This window comes from Populus trichocarpa, chromosome 19 (assembly GCF_000002775.5).
Source record: "Populus trichocarpa isolate Nisqually-1 chromosome 19, P.trichocarpa_v4.1, whole genome shotgun sequence".
Lineage (NCBI taxonomy): Eukaryota > Viridiplantae > Streptophyta > Magnoliopsida > Malpighiales > Salicaceae > Populus > Populus trichocarpa.
In genome coordinates, this window is record NC_037303.2 from 8,711,021 (window position 1) to 8,729,590 (window position 18,570).

An 18,570-nucleotide genomic window follows, 5' to 3' on the forward strand; every position below is an offset into this window, starting at 1 on the left:
CTTTTTACAAGTCTTTTTTGAATATAAATCAAATTAATCAAGACTTGTTCTTTATTCTTTGATATTTTTTTAAAATCTATTTTAGTTCATATATTTTAAAGAAGTTCATTAATTAAATCCTTAAACATCTTTACTTAAAGTCTCATCCAATAAAATTTTTAATCGATCTTTTGGTATTGAAACTATTATAGCATCATTCTATGATAAAATCAATTCAATTACATTTAGCTTAAAACTTCTTTCTTATCACGTGATAACTAAACATAAACTAAACATGGAGCTTATTCGAAAGCAAAAAAGATAAAAATTCAATGCATAGAGACAAACAAAGATTACGTAGTTATGAAAATAATTAAATAATACTAATTTACTCGTTTTCTTTCCAAATATGACTAGTAAAGTAGTATAAGTGTTAATGTTTTTAATGCACTTTCTACTTTTTAGAAAAAAAAAACTATTATGATAATTTAATTTAATTAGTTAAAATTTATATCACATCATGTTGGTTTTATGGAATATGTTGGTTGGTTAGAGAGTGTTTGGCAGTGTGGTAGCGGTTGCTTTTCAAATAATTTTTTGTGTCAAAATGCATGCCAATGATTTTTTTTTATTTTTTAAAAATTATTTTTGATATCAGCATATCAAAACGATTCAAAATGTACAAACCATATTAAATTTTAGCAAAAAAAAATTAAATTTTTTGGGAACGCATAATAACATAAAATTTTAAAATTAAAAAGATAAATTTACATTTTTATTTTATTTTTTTAAATACAAATAATGCACGTGATATCATTTAGATAAAAAAAATTCTAATTTTATCTAATTATATTTTATGAAATTTTAAAAATCTAGAGATCGAAAAAGCTGTTTTCCATTAGCTGGGTTCAAATATTGGGAAACATTAATGTACAATTAAAACTTAAGGCGGAACCTTAGGAGAAACATGATAGAAATAATTTGAAATTAACTCCATAAATAAAATAATCCAATATTCACAATGAAAACCCTATTTCATTAAAACCAGCCAAAGAAGGCCCAATCACCCCCCCCGCTCCTCGTACCGTAACGTGATGAATTAGTGAATTAAATGAGGAAAAAAAGGCCAAGAATTCAAAGTCTATCACTCTCCCTCTCTGCTTAAAATTCAAGCAGTCTTTCGTGCGTATATATAAATATAAGTTATTCCTTCTCTCTCTGATTTCTCTCTCTAAACTGTTTGCTCACTACAACAAACATAAAACCCTTCCCCGCTCCCTTCTTTCTCTTTTTTTTTCTCTCTCTAGAAGCTTCGCCTTTTCGTTTAATCTCTCTCTTAGGGTTTGGTGGTAGTAGTAGTGGAAGCAGCTAGGGTTTTGTGTGGGTTTAAAATCAGTAGTAATGACTTCTTTGGTTATGGCGGCAGAGAAATTTAGGGATTTAAGTCAGGCGATTGATGTTCCTTTACTTGATGCTACTGTTGCTGCCTTCTATGGCACTGGATCTAAAGAAGAGGTCAGGCTTTCTTTATTCCATTTCAAATGCTAAGCTTATATAACAATTCCGCTCTTCTTCAATCCAAGGGTTAGGGTTTATTAAGAGTGTTGATTACTAGTTGTTAGCAGTGAGGCAGTAATATATTATTATTATTATTGAATGTAAGTTTATTAGATTTTATTTCAGATATGGGTGAATTTGAAATCTGGCAATATAATTTTTCTTGTTTTTCTGAGCGTCTATTGCACTGGGGGTTAGGGTTTCCCATTGTTTACTGGACGTCTTCTAATTGGGCATCTTGTTTTTTTATTGTTTACAGAGGGCAGCTGCCGATCGCATTTTGCAGGACTTGCAAAGCAATCCAGATATGTGGCTTCAAGTGGTGCACATTCTACAAAATACAAAGAACCTAAACACCAAGTTCTTTGCCTTGCAGGTTAGTTGTCACATAGTCCATTAAAATACTTTTTTATTATTATTGCTTAGGATGATCCCCCCCTCGAAGCTATGAAGCAAGTCATCATTTATGGTTTGTTGTTGCAGATGCTTATAGTCATAATTTGACATCTAGCTGTAGGCATGAATTCTGAAAGCTCTAGAAAACACACGCACAAACTTGTTTAATCTAGTTTACTGCGACATTCATCTGTTGTGATTCATCAAATATTATGGTAGTTTGTGTTTTACAAAGGCTAGTCTTTTTTTTATACCAGGTTTTGAGATCTAGTAAAGAGCCTAATGGCACTTCCCAATAAAAACTCACTTATGCAGTATTATCAATCTTTAATCCAGCATTGCAGTAATAGGAAATGATGTTTCCAATCATTTGAAAGAGACTTGTGCGGCTCAGTGTGCAATTGAAGAAGAGAGTCATTTGCTACCTTGAGATTTGGGCCTAATCCTGTTCTCATTTCAATCATTCCTCCAAAGATATTGCACTTGCTTGATTGTTATACATGCTTATATGAATTGAGTAGAAGGTTCTTTTAGCCATTTGCATGATGATGAAAAATCTTTCAGACATGTCATGGGAATAAAAACATTTCAAGGCCAATGTCAATGGCATTGCATTCCTGGATATATGCCCAGGTGCTGGTATATGCACCAAGGCCATGCAAGGGTGCGGTGCTAGTATATGCACCAAGACCATGCAAGGGTATAGGAGGGTGGCCTCGTATACCCTATCAGAGGGTGAATGGACTATGCAGAGCGTAGACTTGATAAAATGTTTGTAGATGACTCCTTATGCCTTCTCAGGGTCTGAATTATGGATGTTCATCCATTGCTTACACATCAGATGATCTACTAAAATATGAAATTGTTTGGGTATGGCTAGAAGTAATGAAAAGAAATATATGAATAATCTTTTATTTTGGCATTAACCCACAGGAGTATTTTATTGGTTGCATTAATAAAATGAAGGATTTAAAGGCTGATGTCTTCAAAATATACAGGAAGCTGATAGACTGCAAAGGTGATGTCTAGAAAATGTATAGGAAGCTCATTACTCTCAAGGGAGAAGGCACAAATTAATGATGTTAATCAAGGCTCAAGTTTGACATTAAATAACGTTTTTCCTTCCTCTGCAATAGAAGTTAGGGAGAATATATGTTCATTTTGCTTCGACTCTTCTTTTTCTCTTTTCTAAAATAAGTCTACAGCTACCCTTTTCACATGAACGGAGAGTTCCGTAATTTATGCAATGAACACATACATTATGGAGTTGTTTATTTATTAATTTTTGTTTACTCCCATCTTGGTGATGATTTTACAAGAGATTACTTGCTGTGTATTTTCTGTAAGTCTTGTCCAAGAAGTGGACAGATGGATTTACTTTTGTGGCATGGGCAATTAACTGGCTGATGATTTAGTTCATTGGAGAATCAGTGACTGAGCAGCTGTTTTTGGACATGTTTTAATTTTTGTGCAGGTCCTAGAGGGTGTTATAAAATATAGATGGAATGCATTGCCTGTTGAACAACGAGATGGAATGAAAAATTATATTTCAGAAGTCATTGTACAGGTAGCTACTTCTAAAAGTTGTGGGTTTGGAGGGAAGTGAGCTTCGCTAATTTTCTTTCATATCTTGAACTTACCTTTACCTGTTATATAATTTAACCATTTTGGATCTCTTAAATAGCTTTCAAGTAACGAGGCGTCTTTTCGAATGGAAAGGCTGTATGTAAACAAGCTCAATGTTACTTTGGTCCAGGTATGATTTGAATAAGAATCCATGGACGAGTTAGTTTTGGTTTTTTGGATATCCTATCTTGTGTCATGCATTATATCTATGACAATCGGAAACACTTATGCTGGGATTGCTTTTTATTTATAATTAATCTCTCAAGTGTGATCTTTCCAGTTGTCATTGAATTCAAGAAATGTTTGTCTCAGTTGTTTTTTAGATTGAAATTTTAAGAGTTCTTTTTATATTTTGTGTCAATTAATGTAAGTTTTAGTTTGTTTTATTCGAACATATATTATAACATGAATAATTATGGTACTGATCCCATGTAGATTCTCAAGCATGAGTGGCCAGCTAGGTGGCGAAGCTTTATTCCTGATCTTGTTGCAGCGGCAAAAACTAGTGAAACTATATGTGAGAATTGCATGGTTATATTGAAAGTAAGTCTCTCTCTATCTCTATATATATATGTGTGTGTGTGTGTACACACATTTGAAAGATTCTCGGTTTTTCCATATGTAGCTAATGTAAGCTATTCTGTCAGCTTCTAAGTGAAGAAGTTTTTGATTTCTCACGAGGAGAGATGACTCAACAGAAGATCAAAGAGCTTAAACAATCATTAAACAGGTGACTGCTTTGGGCTTTACATTTCTAGATGGTAGTAGGGTTGTCTATTTGTTTGTGGAATTGTTAAGTTACTGGACACAGTCAAATATAAAACTAGTTGCTCTTGTGCGGTTTGTTTTTCAATTGGGTCATCACGTACAAGTTTCAGAAATCTATCACTTAGCAGAACTAAAATCCATGGATATTTTCTAATGGAAACTATTGTAAAAAATTTATAAATCACAGCGTCAATAATTCAATGAGACATTATTTTTTTATGTGAAAAACCTTTTAATGAACTATACATATTATTCATGTAATATAATGCTGAAGGACATATAATTGAAATTCTCTACTTAAAAAACTCCCACTAAGCATCTCTGTCAATTTTTTTAATAATAATTCCAAGAAAATAGAATACAATGAACACTTAAATATTCTATATGCCAAACCAAAGGGAGATGGTTCTTATTCCACATGTCTGCCCTAAACAAAAGGCTCCCTCTAAGCTTCTTTATATAAATATATGTGTGCATGTGCGTGCACACCAAGGCAGTTAATATTGGCAACAAGAGCTGCTGAGATCTGTAGGGATTCTAGCTACTTATTTGATTTTTGTGTTTTGTTTTCCTTCTTGATTCTTGTCTGTTAGCTTATTGGCAAATATGTTGTCAATAATTTAACTCCGTAATGATTCTTTAGATTCTGCCACCTCACTATTCTTGGTGCTAGTGTTGCCTGGACTTCATCTGACATGTTATGTTATATGCAACTGCAGCAATACTTCTAAACCTCTTCTCCGTTATCATACCATCTGCTTTTTTGATGCTATGTATGTGTTTCACCAAGGGTTGTCTTTTGTTGTTTACAGTGAGTTTCAACTCATCCATGAGTTATGCTTATATGTCCTATCAGCCTCCCAAAGAACCGAGCTTATTCAAGCAACATTGTCCACCTTGCATGCTTTTCTTTCTTGGATTCCCCTGGGCTATATTTTTGAATCTCCCCTGGTATGTAAAATCTTATCAAATAGCTTTCAGACAGAAATAGTTGTTGGTAGAGTAACAATTGACTTTAGGTGTCAACTTGCATTAGTTATTATAGTTGTTAAGGGATGTTCTCATGGTATGTGCTTACATCACATGTTTTCCTGCTATGCCTTACAGCTTGAAACACTTCTGAAATTTTTTCCCATGCCATCTTATCGGAACCTTACCCTTCAGTGTTTGACAGAGGTATGCTGTTAATGTTTTGAAAGAAAAATGTTTTCTCTTGAACCATTACGTGTTGATTGGTTTTTTTTCTTAAATTTACAGGTTGCGGCTCTTAATTTTGGGGATTTCTATAACATGCAGTACATTAAGATGTATAATTTTTTCATGGTCCAGTTACAGGTACAGTGGAGCATTGTAGGTTCAGATATGGGAACTCCGACACAATTGGAATATGCTTATGAATTTATATAATTCTGTTTCTAAGCTACTGTTATTTCTTCTTTCTTCTTGCTATCCTTTTACAGGCCATTCTTCCATCAACCACCAAGATCCCAGAGGCTTATGCAAATGGATCTAGTGAAGAACAAGTCTGTGTTGGCAATAAAATGCATTCTGTTCTATTAAGGATTAATGCCCAACACTAATTTGCTCTACTCTTTTGTTGCATGTTTAGGCATTCATTCAGAATCTGGCACTGTTTTTCACTTCGTTTTACAAGGTAATATTCATTTCTCAGCGAGCTAATAATTCTTCTAATAAATTCTTGAGGGATTAACCTAGTTTTAATACACTTATGTTAGATATAATTACTCTTAGATTTCAGTGCTGGTTAGCAATGTGTTTTGTTTTGAATAGAATGGAATAAATGGACAATGAGTCAGTGGAAGACTTCTGCTTGTGTAAGGTTAAATTTACAAGATATATAGTTTCTGAACCTCTCACAGAGAATATGGACAAGATAAGACAAATTGGGCATATAAATGATTCCAAATGGTTTCCAACTGCTGTTCTGTTGAATTGAGTAATCTCTGTCGCGTTTCATAGAGCAAGCCAAAAAAAATCAATGTGCTCTCATTTTAAAAAAAACAGATTAATATTGTCTGTGGGCTCAGTGCTTTTTAATGTTGGAATGTTTTGAGCTTTACTGTTGATGACTGCAATTTCAGATCATGGTGAATTTGAAAATTAGATCCATCTAGTAGAATTTTTCTGCCCGGTATGAGATATTTGTGCTGTCTCTGTTTTTTTGCACTGAGGCCTCTTGGCATTGTCGCAAGATTGCATGTTTTTCTTTGTTGAAAAATGATGTTACAGATACCTTCATCTCTTTGCAGTCTCATATTCGGGTGCTGGAGTCTTCTCAGGAGAATATATCTGCTCTGCTAATGGGTCTTGAGTATCTAATTAATATCTCATTTGTTGATGACACTGAGGTTTTTAAGGTGGTTATTTTCCTTCTCTCACTTTCCTCATCTTTCTCTATGTATGTGTAGAATGTACGTATATATATGTGAATTATTTTGTAATTCTAAATCCTATAACATGACTAATTTTGCTGCCTTGTATGATTTGCAGGTTTGCTTGGACTATTGGAACTCCTTGGTTTTGGAGCTTTTTGAGCCACACCATAATTTGGACACTCCTGCAGCCACTGTAAACATGATGGGATTGCAGGTAGAATGTATTTATTACCAGATGGTGGTTGTAAAGTGGATTAATGTGGTGGTCAGCTAATGCATCATTTTGCTGCATTATTTTTCTTCTTTATACTAATTGTGACTTCTGTTTTTTGTTGCTTTAGAACGATACATAGGATTAAATCCCTTTTTATCTCTTGCTTGTGATACACCATGATCCAGACAACACTGCAGTAGCTGTAATTTTTCTAGGAGTCTCTTTAATGGAGAGATTGGATTGTCCTTTTTTTTTTCTTGCTGGATATCCTTTGCTATGTATTTCTCCTCCCTTTCTCAAAACACTTTTTCCCATTTGAGAAAAAAATTGTTTACTTAAAAAGTGTGGGTAAATATCCAATGAGAAGCATGACAATGTTTTAGTTCATTGAAATCTTTGTTGTGTTTTTTGTTTGAGGTCTTGCATTCTTCTTGTATTGGTGGCCAATCTTATCTGCTTCTTGTAGTTCACTGTTTTCTCATTTTACATAGACACATTCATGTGCAAATATTAGAAATTTTGCATTTTCTTTGGTATGGAGTGGCTACAAGTTTCTTGTTTCATTATTTTAGAGTACTTCCATTATTTGAATGGAGATTAATTATCCCAGACTCTGAATTCTCGGAATCTGCAGATGCCTTTGCTACATGGCATGGTTGATGGTTTAGGGTCACAAATTTTGCAGAGGAGGCAGCTTTATGCTGCTCCAATGTCCAAATTGAGAATGCTTATGATCTGTCGCATGGCTAAACCCGAGGAGGTTCTGATAGTTGAAGATGAAAATGGTAATATTGTTCGTGAAACCATGAAGGACAATGATGTTCTTGTTCAATATAAGGTGATATATCCTTACTTGGCTGAAGCTTTTGTGTAATCATTTCATATTGGCCTTTGAATATGGATATGGAGTATTTTTGTGAAATTAATTTATGCTTCTTTAGGGCCTCATGCTAGCTCAAATAGAATGTCGATTATACTGGTGATTGGTTTGAATTTTTCAAAATGAAACTCTGATCTCTGTGATTAAACCATGGATAATTAAGGTACTTGAGGGGCATATGGCATTATTTGTAGGCTTAGCTTCATTTTACATGTGGAGAAAGGTTGGTTTATATTTGTACTGATGTAAATACTGTTAGTTTTATATAACGTGCATCATTTTGTGTTGTACTTTGAATTTTTTGAATACTGGAGTTCAAAGTATATATAGTTGTTAGTTCTAACACTTGCTTTAACACTGACCAAGGCTAGGCCCATTATCTGTTAATGGGCTGGATATCAAATTCAAACTGCTTTTCAATATCAGTATGTTTTTGATTTGGAGATCTAATGTCTTAGTAGGATTAATGCATTGGAATTAATTCTCTGTTTCTGGATATTTTATGTTACCAGTTTCAATGGTTAATTTGAATGCAATTATGCAGATTATGAGAGAAACATTAATCTATTTGTCACATCTTGATCATGAGGATACTGAAAAGCAGGTAAGAGCCGTCACTGAACTCATTTACTATAATTTATTCTAGGAATTTTGTCCTTGCAGTTATCACTTATCTTGTTTGTAGTCTATAGCTGTAGATCCATATGTGCGATTAATAAATGCATTTTAAGATCCTATAAATTGATTGAAAACCTCAGATTCATACTAGAACCATGATGATTCAATAAAACCTTCAAACTAAGTAATCAATATTCGATTGATTGGTCCGAGGTTATCGACAAAAAAGATTTGTCTAAGTCACTTCCTTTCTTTGTTTATCTTTCTTTAGAGCTTTGATTTGTTAAAATATTTACTGTGTATATTGGTTAACCTTTTGAAGTGCTTTGCTTTGTAAGAAGACAACTTTCTTTGCTATTTTTTTTTTTGATTGCCCTCATTCTCTTCTGCCATGGTTTTTCCTGTTTATTTGTTGCTAGTTTATTGCTAACTTTCATGATCATATTAGGTTCCTTGCTTTAGTTTTTTGCCTCTTAATCTCTCTATTATGAATATTAAACAAGACAGATGAAAGAATGAATATATCTCTAGTGAATGTATGTTGGTGTTTAGTTCGCTTCTCTTTTGCGTGATGGAGTTTGATATCTTAAAATGGATGTTGCTGCCTTCCCTTTTTGGTGCAACACAGATGTTGAAGAAATTAAGTAAACAACTGAGCGGTGAAGATTGGAACTGGAACAACTTAAACACTTTATGCTGGGCAATTGGATCCATTTCTGGTTCCATGATGGAGGAACAGGTAACTACCTTTTCTGGACCAATGGAGCCTTAGTTTGCTGAAATATCCTCTTACAAATGAAATAGGAAAGTTTATCTATTCACGTTTGATCTGTATTTTTCTATAAAATTTTGTAGTGGGCACAAATGAAAATTTTCTGGCATGAGCATGCATTGTTTTCTATCCCAGACCTGATAGGAAAGTGATGGAATTCTAATTTCTTATTTGCTAATAACTTCTTGATGATGATATACTGGTAAATGTCAAAAGAACTCTGTTTTCACTTTCTTGCGATATTAGAGGATCTTAAATCATTTCATGACTTGTTAAATTCTTCAATGGAAACCAATTGTCTTTTGTCCATTTCCTGATGTTTTGGGATGTCATATGTATGAAAGAGGGTGCTCCATTTCCATGCTCATAAAGTTAATTATTGCAATTAGGTAATTAGCTTGTTAGGATGTCAGGTCAGCTGTTCTAATTTTAGTTTAGTATTTAAAAACTTACTGGTGACTTTTGTTTTGCTTTTCTAAGAATTTAGTTCCATCCTTGTTGATGAATCTTTCTTTCTACTCTGATCTGTATCTTTGTCAACTCTTCTTTTACCTTTTCTCCCAGTTTCCACTTCCTGTAAATGGGTTGATATTATACTTGTCTTAATACCCAACAACTTGATGATAAGGGGAGCTCAATTCTTCATTGATGTATTTTTATATAACCCATCCATTTCAGATTTCAAGGATTTCTTAATTGGCTAATGTTTACTCATTTGTTGCAAGATCACTTGCTTCTCAATAATACATTTCTTGACATTTTCAACATCTCTGTTCTGTGGCAGGAAAACCGATTTCTTGTGATGGTCATTCGTGATTTGCTGAATTTATGTGAAATCACGAAAGGGAAGGATAACAAAGCTGTTATTGCGAGTAACATCATGTAAGAATTTATGATTTCAAAAGGGGTTTGAAAGCGTCTTTTTCTGAGTTAGAAGCCTCGGATCTTTTTCACTTAACAGTTATTACCAATTTGGGCGCTCTACATTCTGATTGTTTCTCCACCACAAAAAAAGAAGAAGGGAACAAATAGGGATAGAGTAACAGAGAGAACTTCTCTACGGTCTATTTAATATTGACTACTCATACTTGTTTTATTACTAGGGATGTGCCCTTTGAGACTGATAGCTGGAAGCTTTAAGTAAATTTGTTGGGGATATGGTTGTATAAGTATGCACAATTCATATTCTCTTGTTTCAAACTTGCTCTGATTGCAGGTATGTCGTTGGCCAGTACCCAAGATTTCTCAGAGCTCACTGGAAGTTCCTGAAAACTGTTGTCAATAAATTGTTCGAATTTATGCATGAAACTCATCCTGGAGTTCAGGTCATTTTTGTTGCTCTATGATATTTATATTATTGTCTAGACAAGCTGCATATTCTGAGACATTTTATCATTTTTGAATCGCATGTGTTAGTGTTACATAAGCTCCTGAGTTTTTGTGAGTACTTAGCAGTTATACAATTTAGTGTTGTGTTGTATATGTTATATCTGGTCCTTTTCTTGTATAGCTTGACTGTAACATGCATCTTGAAATTTTCCAGGACATGGCCTGTGACACATTCTTGAAAATTGTCCAGAAATGCAAGCGGAAATTTGTTATTGTACAGGTGACCTCTATTTTCCAAAGGCACTTAGCCTTCTGGGTTGTAATTGTGATGCATCAAAAATTCATTGAGAAGATGCTTATCTGGTTTTTAGGTTGGAGAAAGTGAGCCATTTGTATCTGAACTTCTATCTGGCCTTCCAACAACTGTTGCTGATCTCGAGCCACATCAGATACATACATTTTATGAATCTGTATGCCACCATAACTTCTGAGGATTAAGTTATTGACACCAATTTGTGAAGTTTATGACCCTTGTTTTTCTTTTTCTTTTTTTTGCTACAGGTTGGCCATATGATTCAAGCAGAATCTGATCTACAGAAGAGAGATGAATACATGCAGAGGTTGATGGATCTCCCTAACCAGGTCTCTCTCCCCCCTTCCCCCTCTCCATCCCAATTTTGTAAAAGAAATCTATACGGTTTAAAGTAGCTCAAGCATAAATTCTATTGAGAAAAAGATAGATCCCTAGGTTTTGCTAGATTGTTACCACCTATGATTAATGATTGGGCCCTATACATTCAGTAATAAATCCCTCACTATAATATGAAAGCTCCTTATTAAATTACAACCCTACTTTCTCTCCTGTTTTCTTAGTTTGATTGCAATTATTTTCTATTTAAAATCTTGCCACAAAAATATTGAAACAAATTTTAGGTTAATATTTTGCAACCATTTAATCAATCAAAATTTGATATTTTATTGGCATTTGGTTTTTTTGAAGATCAAGTGTCTTCTGATGCTTTTCAAAACTGTTCCCTTTTTTAAGAGCAACCATTATGTTTGAGATGTAGTTTTTAGTGATGGTTTTTGTTGGAGAGTAGAACGATCAACTCTTTTACTAGACATATTTTAGGACCAAACAAAATTGAAGCCTGGATACAGTCAGAGAGGAGTATCTCTTCAGTTTACTTGCCATGTCTCAACCATGGGGACTATACAGAATCAGTTTTATTTTAGTATTTTCATTCTCGTTTTAAATTTAAGAGCTAAGAGGCTAATAAGACTATTGTTTTGCAGAAATGGGCTGAAATTATAGGACAGGCACATCAAAGTGTAGATTTTCTGAAAGATCAAGAAGTGATCAGAACTGTGCTTAATATATTGCAGGTATGGCTCTTTATTCGTCACGAGATGTTATGTGGACTCAAACCATATCTCTATGGGGTTTTTAATTGTATGTTGTTTCAAATGACCTCAACGATTCTCCTTTACATCATAGTTTGCTAATTTGACATACTTGGTATCTTATTTTTCTGGAGTCAACTCTCAAAATATTAATACTAGATACAATTTTAAAATATAGAATTATGTCATTGAACATCACCAATGATTAATATGACTATATATGAATCATGAAAGCTGTCTTTATGTTAGAATAATGTATATAGTCTTGAATTATGTTCCATGACTTATGCCGTATGCTTCAACTACCCAACGTACATCATATACCAACTTATTACATGAAAGAAAGATGTTATATATAAAACAAAGGCACTTCAGCATACTATTTCTACATATTTTTAATTAATAGTCATTAATTAACATTTCATTAGTATCATGTATTCACAATTATAAATTAAACTTCAACTATTAGATTGTTTTTCATAGGCTTTGCAATATAATATTGTAATAATAATTATGTATATAGGAAAATTAAAGAAAAGAATTTTTGCTATTTATATAGTACAATCGAGTTAAAAAAGTAGTTGGACAATTGTGTTTGTTTTATAGGGTTTATGAACACAACAATAAAAATAAAAAATATTAAAAATATCATATTGGGTATGGGTTGGGAGATAGGGTGGGTGAACCTTCACTTGATCCTGTACCCAACATAGGTGAAACAGGGCTGGGTTTTCACTAGCCTTTGACCGTGGTAAAAACTTGACTCAACTGGGTTGAATGTTTTTCTATCTTTAATGATCTTGTTGGGTGTTTCACTATTAATTTTACTGCCATGTGATGATCTAATCTCGTCGACTTGTTTGTTTGCAGACCAATACAAGTGTTGCAAATTCTCTTGGGACATACTTTTTATCTCAAATTTCTCTTATATTTTTGGACATGCTTAACGTGTACAGGTGTGCTTTTCACCATTATTTGCTAATGCTATTTTGGAAGCATCTTCGAGGTTGTCAGAGATGTTGCAGGCTCTTATTAGTTAATCAGCTTTTTTTTTTTTTTTGCAGAATGTACAGTGAGCTTATATCAAGCAGTATTGCAGAAGGAGGGCCTTATGCATCTAAAACATCCTATGTGAAACTTTTGCGGTGAGTCATCATTTGGATCATGTTTCAGATGTGGACAATTAAAAATTTCTCTGATTTTTAATGTGATTTTACTAAACAGGTCTGTTAAGAGGGAGACACTTAAGCTCATCGAGACATTTTTGGACAAGGCCGAAGATCAACCACAAATTGGGAAGCAGTTCGTGCCCCCAATGATGGATCCTGTTCTTGGTGATTATGCTAGGAATTTGCCAGATGCTAGGGAATCAGAAGTTTTGTCACTTTTTGCAACAATTATAAACAAGTATGTTGCACTTTCTTAATGCTCTTTGCTTGCAGCGCAATGATTTTGGTGAAAGATCAGATCAGTATTTCTTGAAACTACCAACATTTAGTACTTAAATCTGCAATCTGTTCCATAGAGCATGACTAATTAATATTAACTCAACTAAATGTCGATCTCAAACATCTAGTTAGTTGTGTCATTGGTGGATGGTGAGGGTTAGATTCTCTAGTTGTCGAATTGTAAATGCATAATGGATAGAGTAAGAGTTGCCTATGTTGCAGACTTTTGCATTACATGCTTCTAATCATCACTGTTTATTAATACATTATTGGTTTTTTATTTTTCATTTTTCAGTCTTGGCCAACCCACTAGTTTGGGATTGAGGCTTGGTTGTTGTATCAGTCTTGATATTCATAATCTCTGCTGCGCTTGCAGCTTGGAGGCAATATAGACCACTGCAAAATGCTCTATTCCTAATTATTATGCTTTCTGTTAGATATCTCTTTCTGATATTTTTCTATCCTGGATGAAGGTACAAAGCTGCAATGATAGAAGATGTACCTCGAATATTTGAAGCTGTTTTCCAGTGTACATTGGAGGTAAGTATGGAGGTTGTAAATCGTTGTTCTCGTTTATGTGGCTTCTAGATGTGATATTTTCTGTCAACACATCATCTTTCATTTCGTTGCATCTTGCAACAGCATTTGAGGACCAATTTTTTGCATTATATCCTAATGTTTAATGGGAAATTGTGAAATGGCCAGTGATAATATAGTTGATGGAATAATGATAACCAGTAAACTATTATTTTTGCATGGAATGTGGAATTCTACATGGTGTTCACGTATTGTGTTTCAATAGTTGTATAAAAGCATCCAACACTAATAGATCCTTGTATAATATTTGCTGGTCGGTCCTGCAATTTTCTCTTTATTTATGATTTGTTTATGCAAGACGTTTGCTTCATTAGGATTATATAGATACTGATTGGAAAGTCAGTATAGCAACAGTACAACGATCCTTGTTTCAGAGTTCAGATGCTATGTTCAATCTGCTGATATTCACTTGACATGATGCTCCTTTTTTTTCCTGTTTCTTTTTGGAGATTGATGTAGCTATGCCTACGCAATGCTTATATCTTAGGAGTTAGGAGGATGCCATGTCATCAAATGCTGCTGCTTATAGGCACCCTATGTACATTTTAGCACTTTCCCCCCGAAATACCTCTCTACCCCTGATATCTTGCTTGGAAAGGTCCATCGGTTCATGCTGTGGTATATATGGCATAGCATTTCACATGTCATTGAAGATCAATATATAAGATTAAAGCTAATTTTTTTTGGAATTGTGTATTAGAAGCTGTTCAACTGAGATGAGTAGTTCTGTGCTGCAGATGATAACCAAAAATTTCGAGGATTATCCAGAACATCGCCTTAAGTTCTTTTCGTTACTTCGTGCCATCGCTGCACATTGTTTCCCTGCCTTGATTCGTTTGTCTAGTGAGGTTGGTGTTTGAATTTATTTTGTTTCTTCTATTGATCCTAATGTGTTGCTCAGTTCCATAGTGATTTGTGAGATTAGCCTTGCAATGTGATCTTAGAACTTAGAAGCACTCAGTTTTGTTTCATTAAACTACATCAGAGAGGTGGATAAATAATTGAAGGAGTGGACTGATAAGTTAAGTTGGACTATAATAGTCAGAAAAAGGCTAAACTTGAGGGGCAGCCTTTTTACAATTTTTTCCCCATTAAATTGAAGTCTTCTGTCTCATGTTCAATACCAGCAACTGAAGCTTGTGATGGATTCAATTATATGGGCATTCCGTCATACAGAGAGGAATATAGCTGAGACTGGTCTAAACCTATTGTTGGAGATGCTGAAGAACTTTCAGGTGTGTCCCCCCCCCCCCCCCCCCCTCCAACCCTCTATTCTGTTCAATCATCAATATCATGCCATGTGAGATGCTTACTCTTCTGTGTAATTTGACAGGCGTCTGAGTTCTGTAATCAGTTCTACAGGTCATACTTTTTGACAATTGAGCAGGAAATATTTGCTGTATTGACAGATACATTTCACAAACCTGGTTTTAAGTTGCATGTTTTGGTGCTACAACACTTATTTTGCTCGGTATGTGTGTTGCAGTTATCTTTTTCTTAGTTTTAGGCTGTACCAACCATGGTTAATGAGGATGCAACATTTCAGGCGGAGAGTGGTGCTTTGTCAGAGCCTCTGTGGGATACTACAACAGTCCCTTATCCATATTTGAATAATGCTATGTTTGTTCGTGAGTACACCATTAAACTTCTGGGCACATCATTCCCTAACATGACTGCATCAGAGGTGAGATCATTTATTTAGCTTCCTCCCTGTTTCTTTATTATGGTCTTTACTCCAATGCCATCCTTTGGAGTTCTCACTAATATTAAGGCTTTTTCAGGTCACTCAATTTGTTAACGGACTATTTGAGTCAAAAAACAACCTGTCCATATTCAAGAATCACATTCGAGACTTTCTCGTGCAATCAAAGGAATTTTCTGCTCAGGTAAAAACTCCTTATTCCTACAAATTAGTGGATTGTATAAAAGATGTTGATGTTTGTGGGCACCAAGTGGTCATGATTGTCTCTGCGCAATTATATGGTTTAGTGTTAGCAAACCCATACACACCCACTTATCTATTTTAAAGGGGACATGGTTACAGAAAGTGTCTGATATAAAATTTAAATGAGTAACTATTTGGATTGACCCAAAAGCACCTCAATTTAAATGGATTGGGTGAGTTCATCCATTTGACTCATTTAAAAATACAGTTTAGAAAAAAAATGAATTTCTTTTGCAAATGTTCATATTAGCCCAGTGAAATATCTATTTTGTCTCCGTATTTTATTCTTCTTGCAAATTAGTCCTTATTTGGATTCTTTTTTGCTCTCATAATTGATATAATAAATATTCTCTAGTCCCTGTAAGAAATGTTTTTGCAATTAAGTCCCTGAAAGTCTAATAGTAGAATTTGTCAAACTTAGTTAAACAATTTATCTGAGTTGATGTGTAGGATGAGGGTTAAGCGGGTATGGGTATCCATTTAGAAAATAATAGGCTAAAGGGTAAAGTATTTCCCGGCAATCCATAACCATCCCTCTGCCACCGATATCGGTCTAGTACAATCTGAATGCTTGGTTGTTTCTGCAGGATAATAAAGATCTCTATGCAGAAGAGGCTGCTGTTCAGAGGGAAAGGGAGCGACAAAGAATGCTTTCCATTCCAGGGCTTATTGCCCCTAATGAAATACAAGATGAGATGTTAGATTCTTAGAGAGCTATTTTTGCAGCAGAAGCTAATTTCATGAATACAACTCGCGGGGAGTTGCTGTGGGCGTCTTGATTTGTTTACCTGGCAGTGGATATGAACAGGTACAGCATTTTTTTCCCTTGATTCTCCAAAGTTTTCCTTTGTGTTGAACCAGGTACATCACAAAGGTGCCTTGCTTTGGAGGTTTGGCAGCTGGCTATAGTGCCTATATATCTAGTAGCTATGCTGGGTGTAGAATATTTAGGGGCTGATGTAGGAATATGTTGAGTCATTTTACGGTTTGTGAATCCAGCTTGAGACTTCTCACGATGATGGATGGGATCAAACTGTTTAAATGACTCCTGAATTGTTGATTGATTCATCCTAGTGCATGCTAATGTTGGCGAGTTGTGCAGGAATTGTTTTGTTGGGAATTCTGTTTTCGAGATTTTTATTTATAGTTCCCGACTTCATCAAAAGTATACTGTGATTGTGTTTTGATATATGGCTTCTTATTTTACTCGATTGCGATGTGAAAAATGTTACCGTCATCCATCCTGCTGCCGTCATCCATCCGTCATTCATTACGAAGGCCTTTAAACATAAAAATATGTTCCATGTCAGTGGATGGATGGTAACGAGGATGTCTTTTCTTCTTTGAATTGTTTCTCGAACTCCATGTAAATTCAGACTCAAAACTTAATTCTTGCTTCTTTAGAATTGCTTACATTTTATTATCCGACGTCGGATCTTAGGAACTAACAAAATTTGAAGGACTGTTATTTGGACTGTGTTTTCAATTAGGCTCTGCATCTCTCAAATCGTAAACTAGGTGCACTCCCCTAAAATCACCATCTGTTTGTAATTCCTTTTATACATTATCAATTTACGTCAATCCAAACCTCTATAACCCTTAAAATGACCTGCCTTTGTTGTCGAAATTGTTCGTGACAAACCTCTCTTGAATCTACGGGCAGTATAGGAATAGACTAAGATTTACACTGAAATTCCAACTTTCATTTGATTTGAACCTCCCTTTTCCTTTTTTTTTTCTTTTTGAAAAGGAAGTGTTGGGTTTTTCCATTTTTCCTTTTAGCCTATGACAGGATGTGAATATAAGAGGTAAATGGTAATGAGGTCAAAACTCTATTTGTTGAAATTTTAAATTATTTTTGTTTAAAATTACTTCTTTAGTATTTTTACATTATTTTTATGTGTTAATATCAAAGAAAACAAAACAAATCATGCCTCTTAAATTAAACGGCAGAGGGTGTCTTCCACCTTTTATTTCTTATCTTTAAAAGATGATATGTTGTTTGTAGCCCTATAATATAGTGACACTTAGAAAAAACCATTAGGATCTTAATAAATCTATTTATGGTCTCAAGTAATTCTAAAATCGATCCAAAAACTCAAAATCAATCCAAAATAAAAAATAAAATTTCAAGCTCAAATCTACGTTCTCGGACGATGAGAATGCAAAAGAACACCTTAGCTTAAAAGAATACCCTAGTAGAACTCCTCATAAAATGAAACCCGTTGATACTAAGATCGAAACCTATTTCTTGGCCAAAATTGATGTTAATCAAGACTTTCTTTCTCTTCAACTAGAATCCGGCAATAATCTTTCTTCCCTCACAAATCATGTATTAAAAAATAAAAAAAATAAAGTTGTGGATTGAAATGGAATTATTTAAAACTAAAATGACAAAAAAATTATAATTTAGAAAGTTGGAAGATCAAAGTGAACTTTTCATGTCAATTCTAAAGCCGCCACCTATTTTTTCTATTTTTTCATTTTGGTCCTATGCCTTTTAATCTTGCCTCCTCTCAACAAATTCACTTAAATTGGCCATCAATTTGGTTCTATAAGGGCAAAATCAAGAAAAAAAAAGTTTGGACATGAAAAAAAAAAGAAGCATTGTTATAATCTATAATGTGTTATGTCTATAATT

At 34.2% G+C, this 18,570-nt stretch overlaps 1 protein-coding gene across 3 annotated transcripts; it reads left to right on the forward strand.

The window, feature by feature from the left end:
• The first annotated feature begins 1,063 nt into the window (after positions 1-1,063).
• LOC7491102 (protein EXPORTIN 1A) lies at positions 1,064-17,094 on the forward strand. Of its 3 annotated transcripts, none has more exons than XM_024591471.2 (32): positions 1,064-1,494; positions 1,796-1,912; positions 3,407-3,499; positions 3,617-3,688; positions 3,994-4,101; positions 4,206-4,288; positions 5,139-5,277; positions 5,434-5,502; positions 5,584-5,661; positions 5,787-5,849; positions 5,936-5,980; positions 6,597-6,704; positions 6,838-6,939; positions 7,571-7,774; positions 8,361-8,420; positions 9,063-9,173; positions 9,991-10,088; positions 10,423-10,531; positions 10,750-10,815; positions 10,907-11,005; positions 11,097-11,177; positions 11,832-11,921; positions 12,810-12,895; positions 13,004-13,084; positions 13,164-13,346; positions 13,861-13,927; positions 14,722-14,832; positions 15,112-15,219; positions 15,318-15,455; positions 15,531-15,668; positions 15,766-15,870; positions 16,517-17,094. In XM_024591471.2, exons 1-32 carry the CDS (start codon positions 1,381-1,383, stop codon positions 16,637-16,639), a joined length of 3,249 nt encoding a protein of 1,082 aa, XP_024447239.1. In that variant the 5' UTR covers positions 1,064-1,380; the 3' UTR covers positions 16,640-17,094. The 3 variants fall into 3 exon arrangements, with proteins under 3 accessions (XP_024447239.1, XP_024447238.1, XP_002325460.2); XM_024591470.2 differs by having other exon boundaries at positions 6,838-6,936; positions 7,547-7,774; XM_002325424.4 differs by having other exon boundaries at positions 1,065-1,494; positions 6,838-6,936.
• The last annotated feature ends 1,476 nt before the right edge of the window (positions 17,095-18,570 follow it).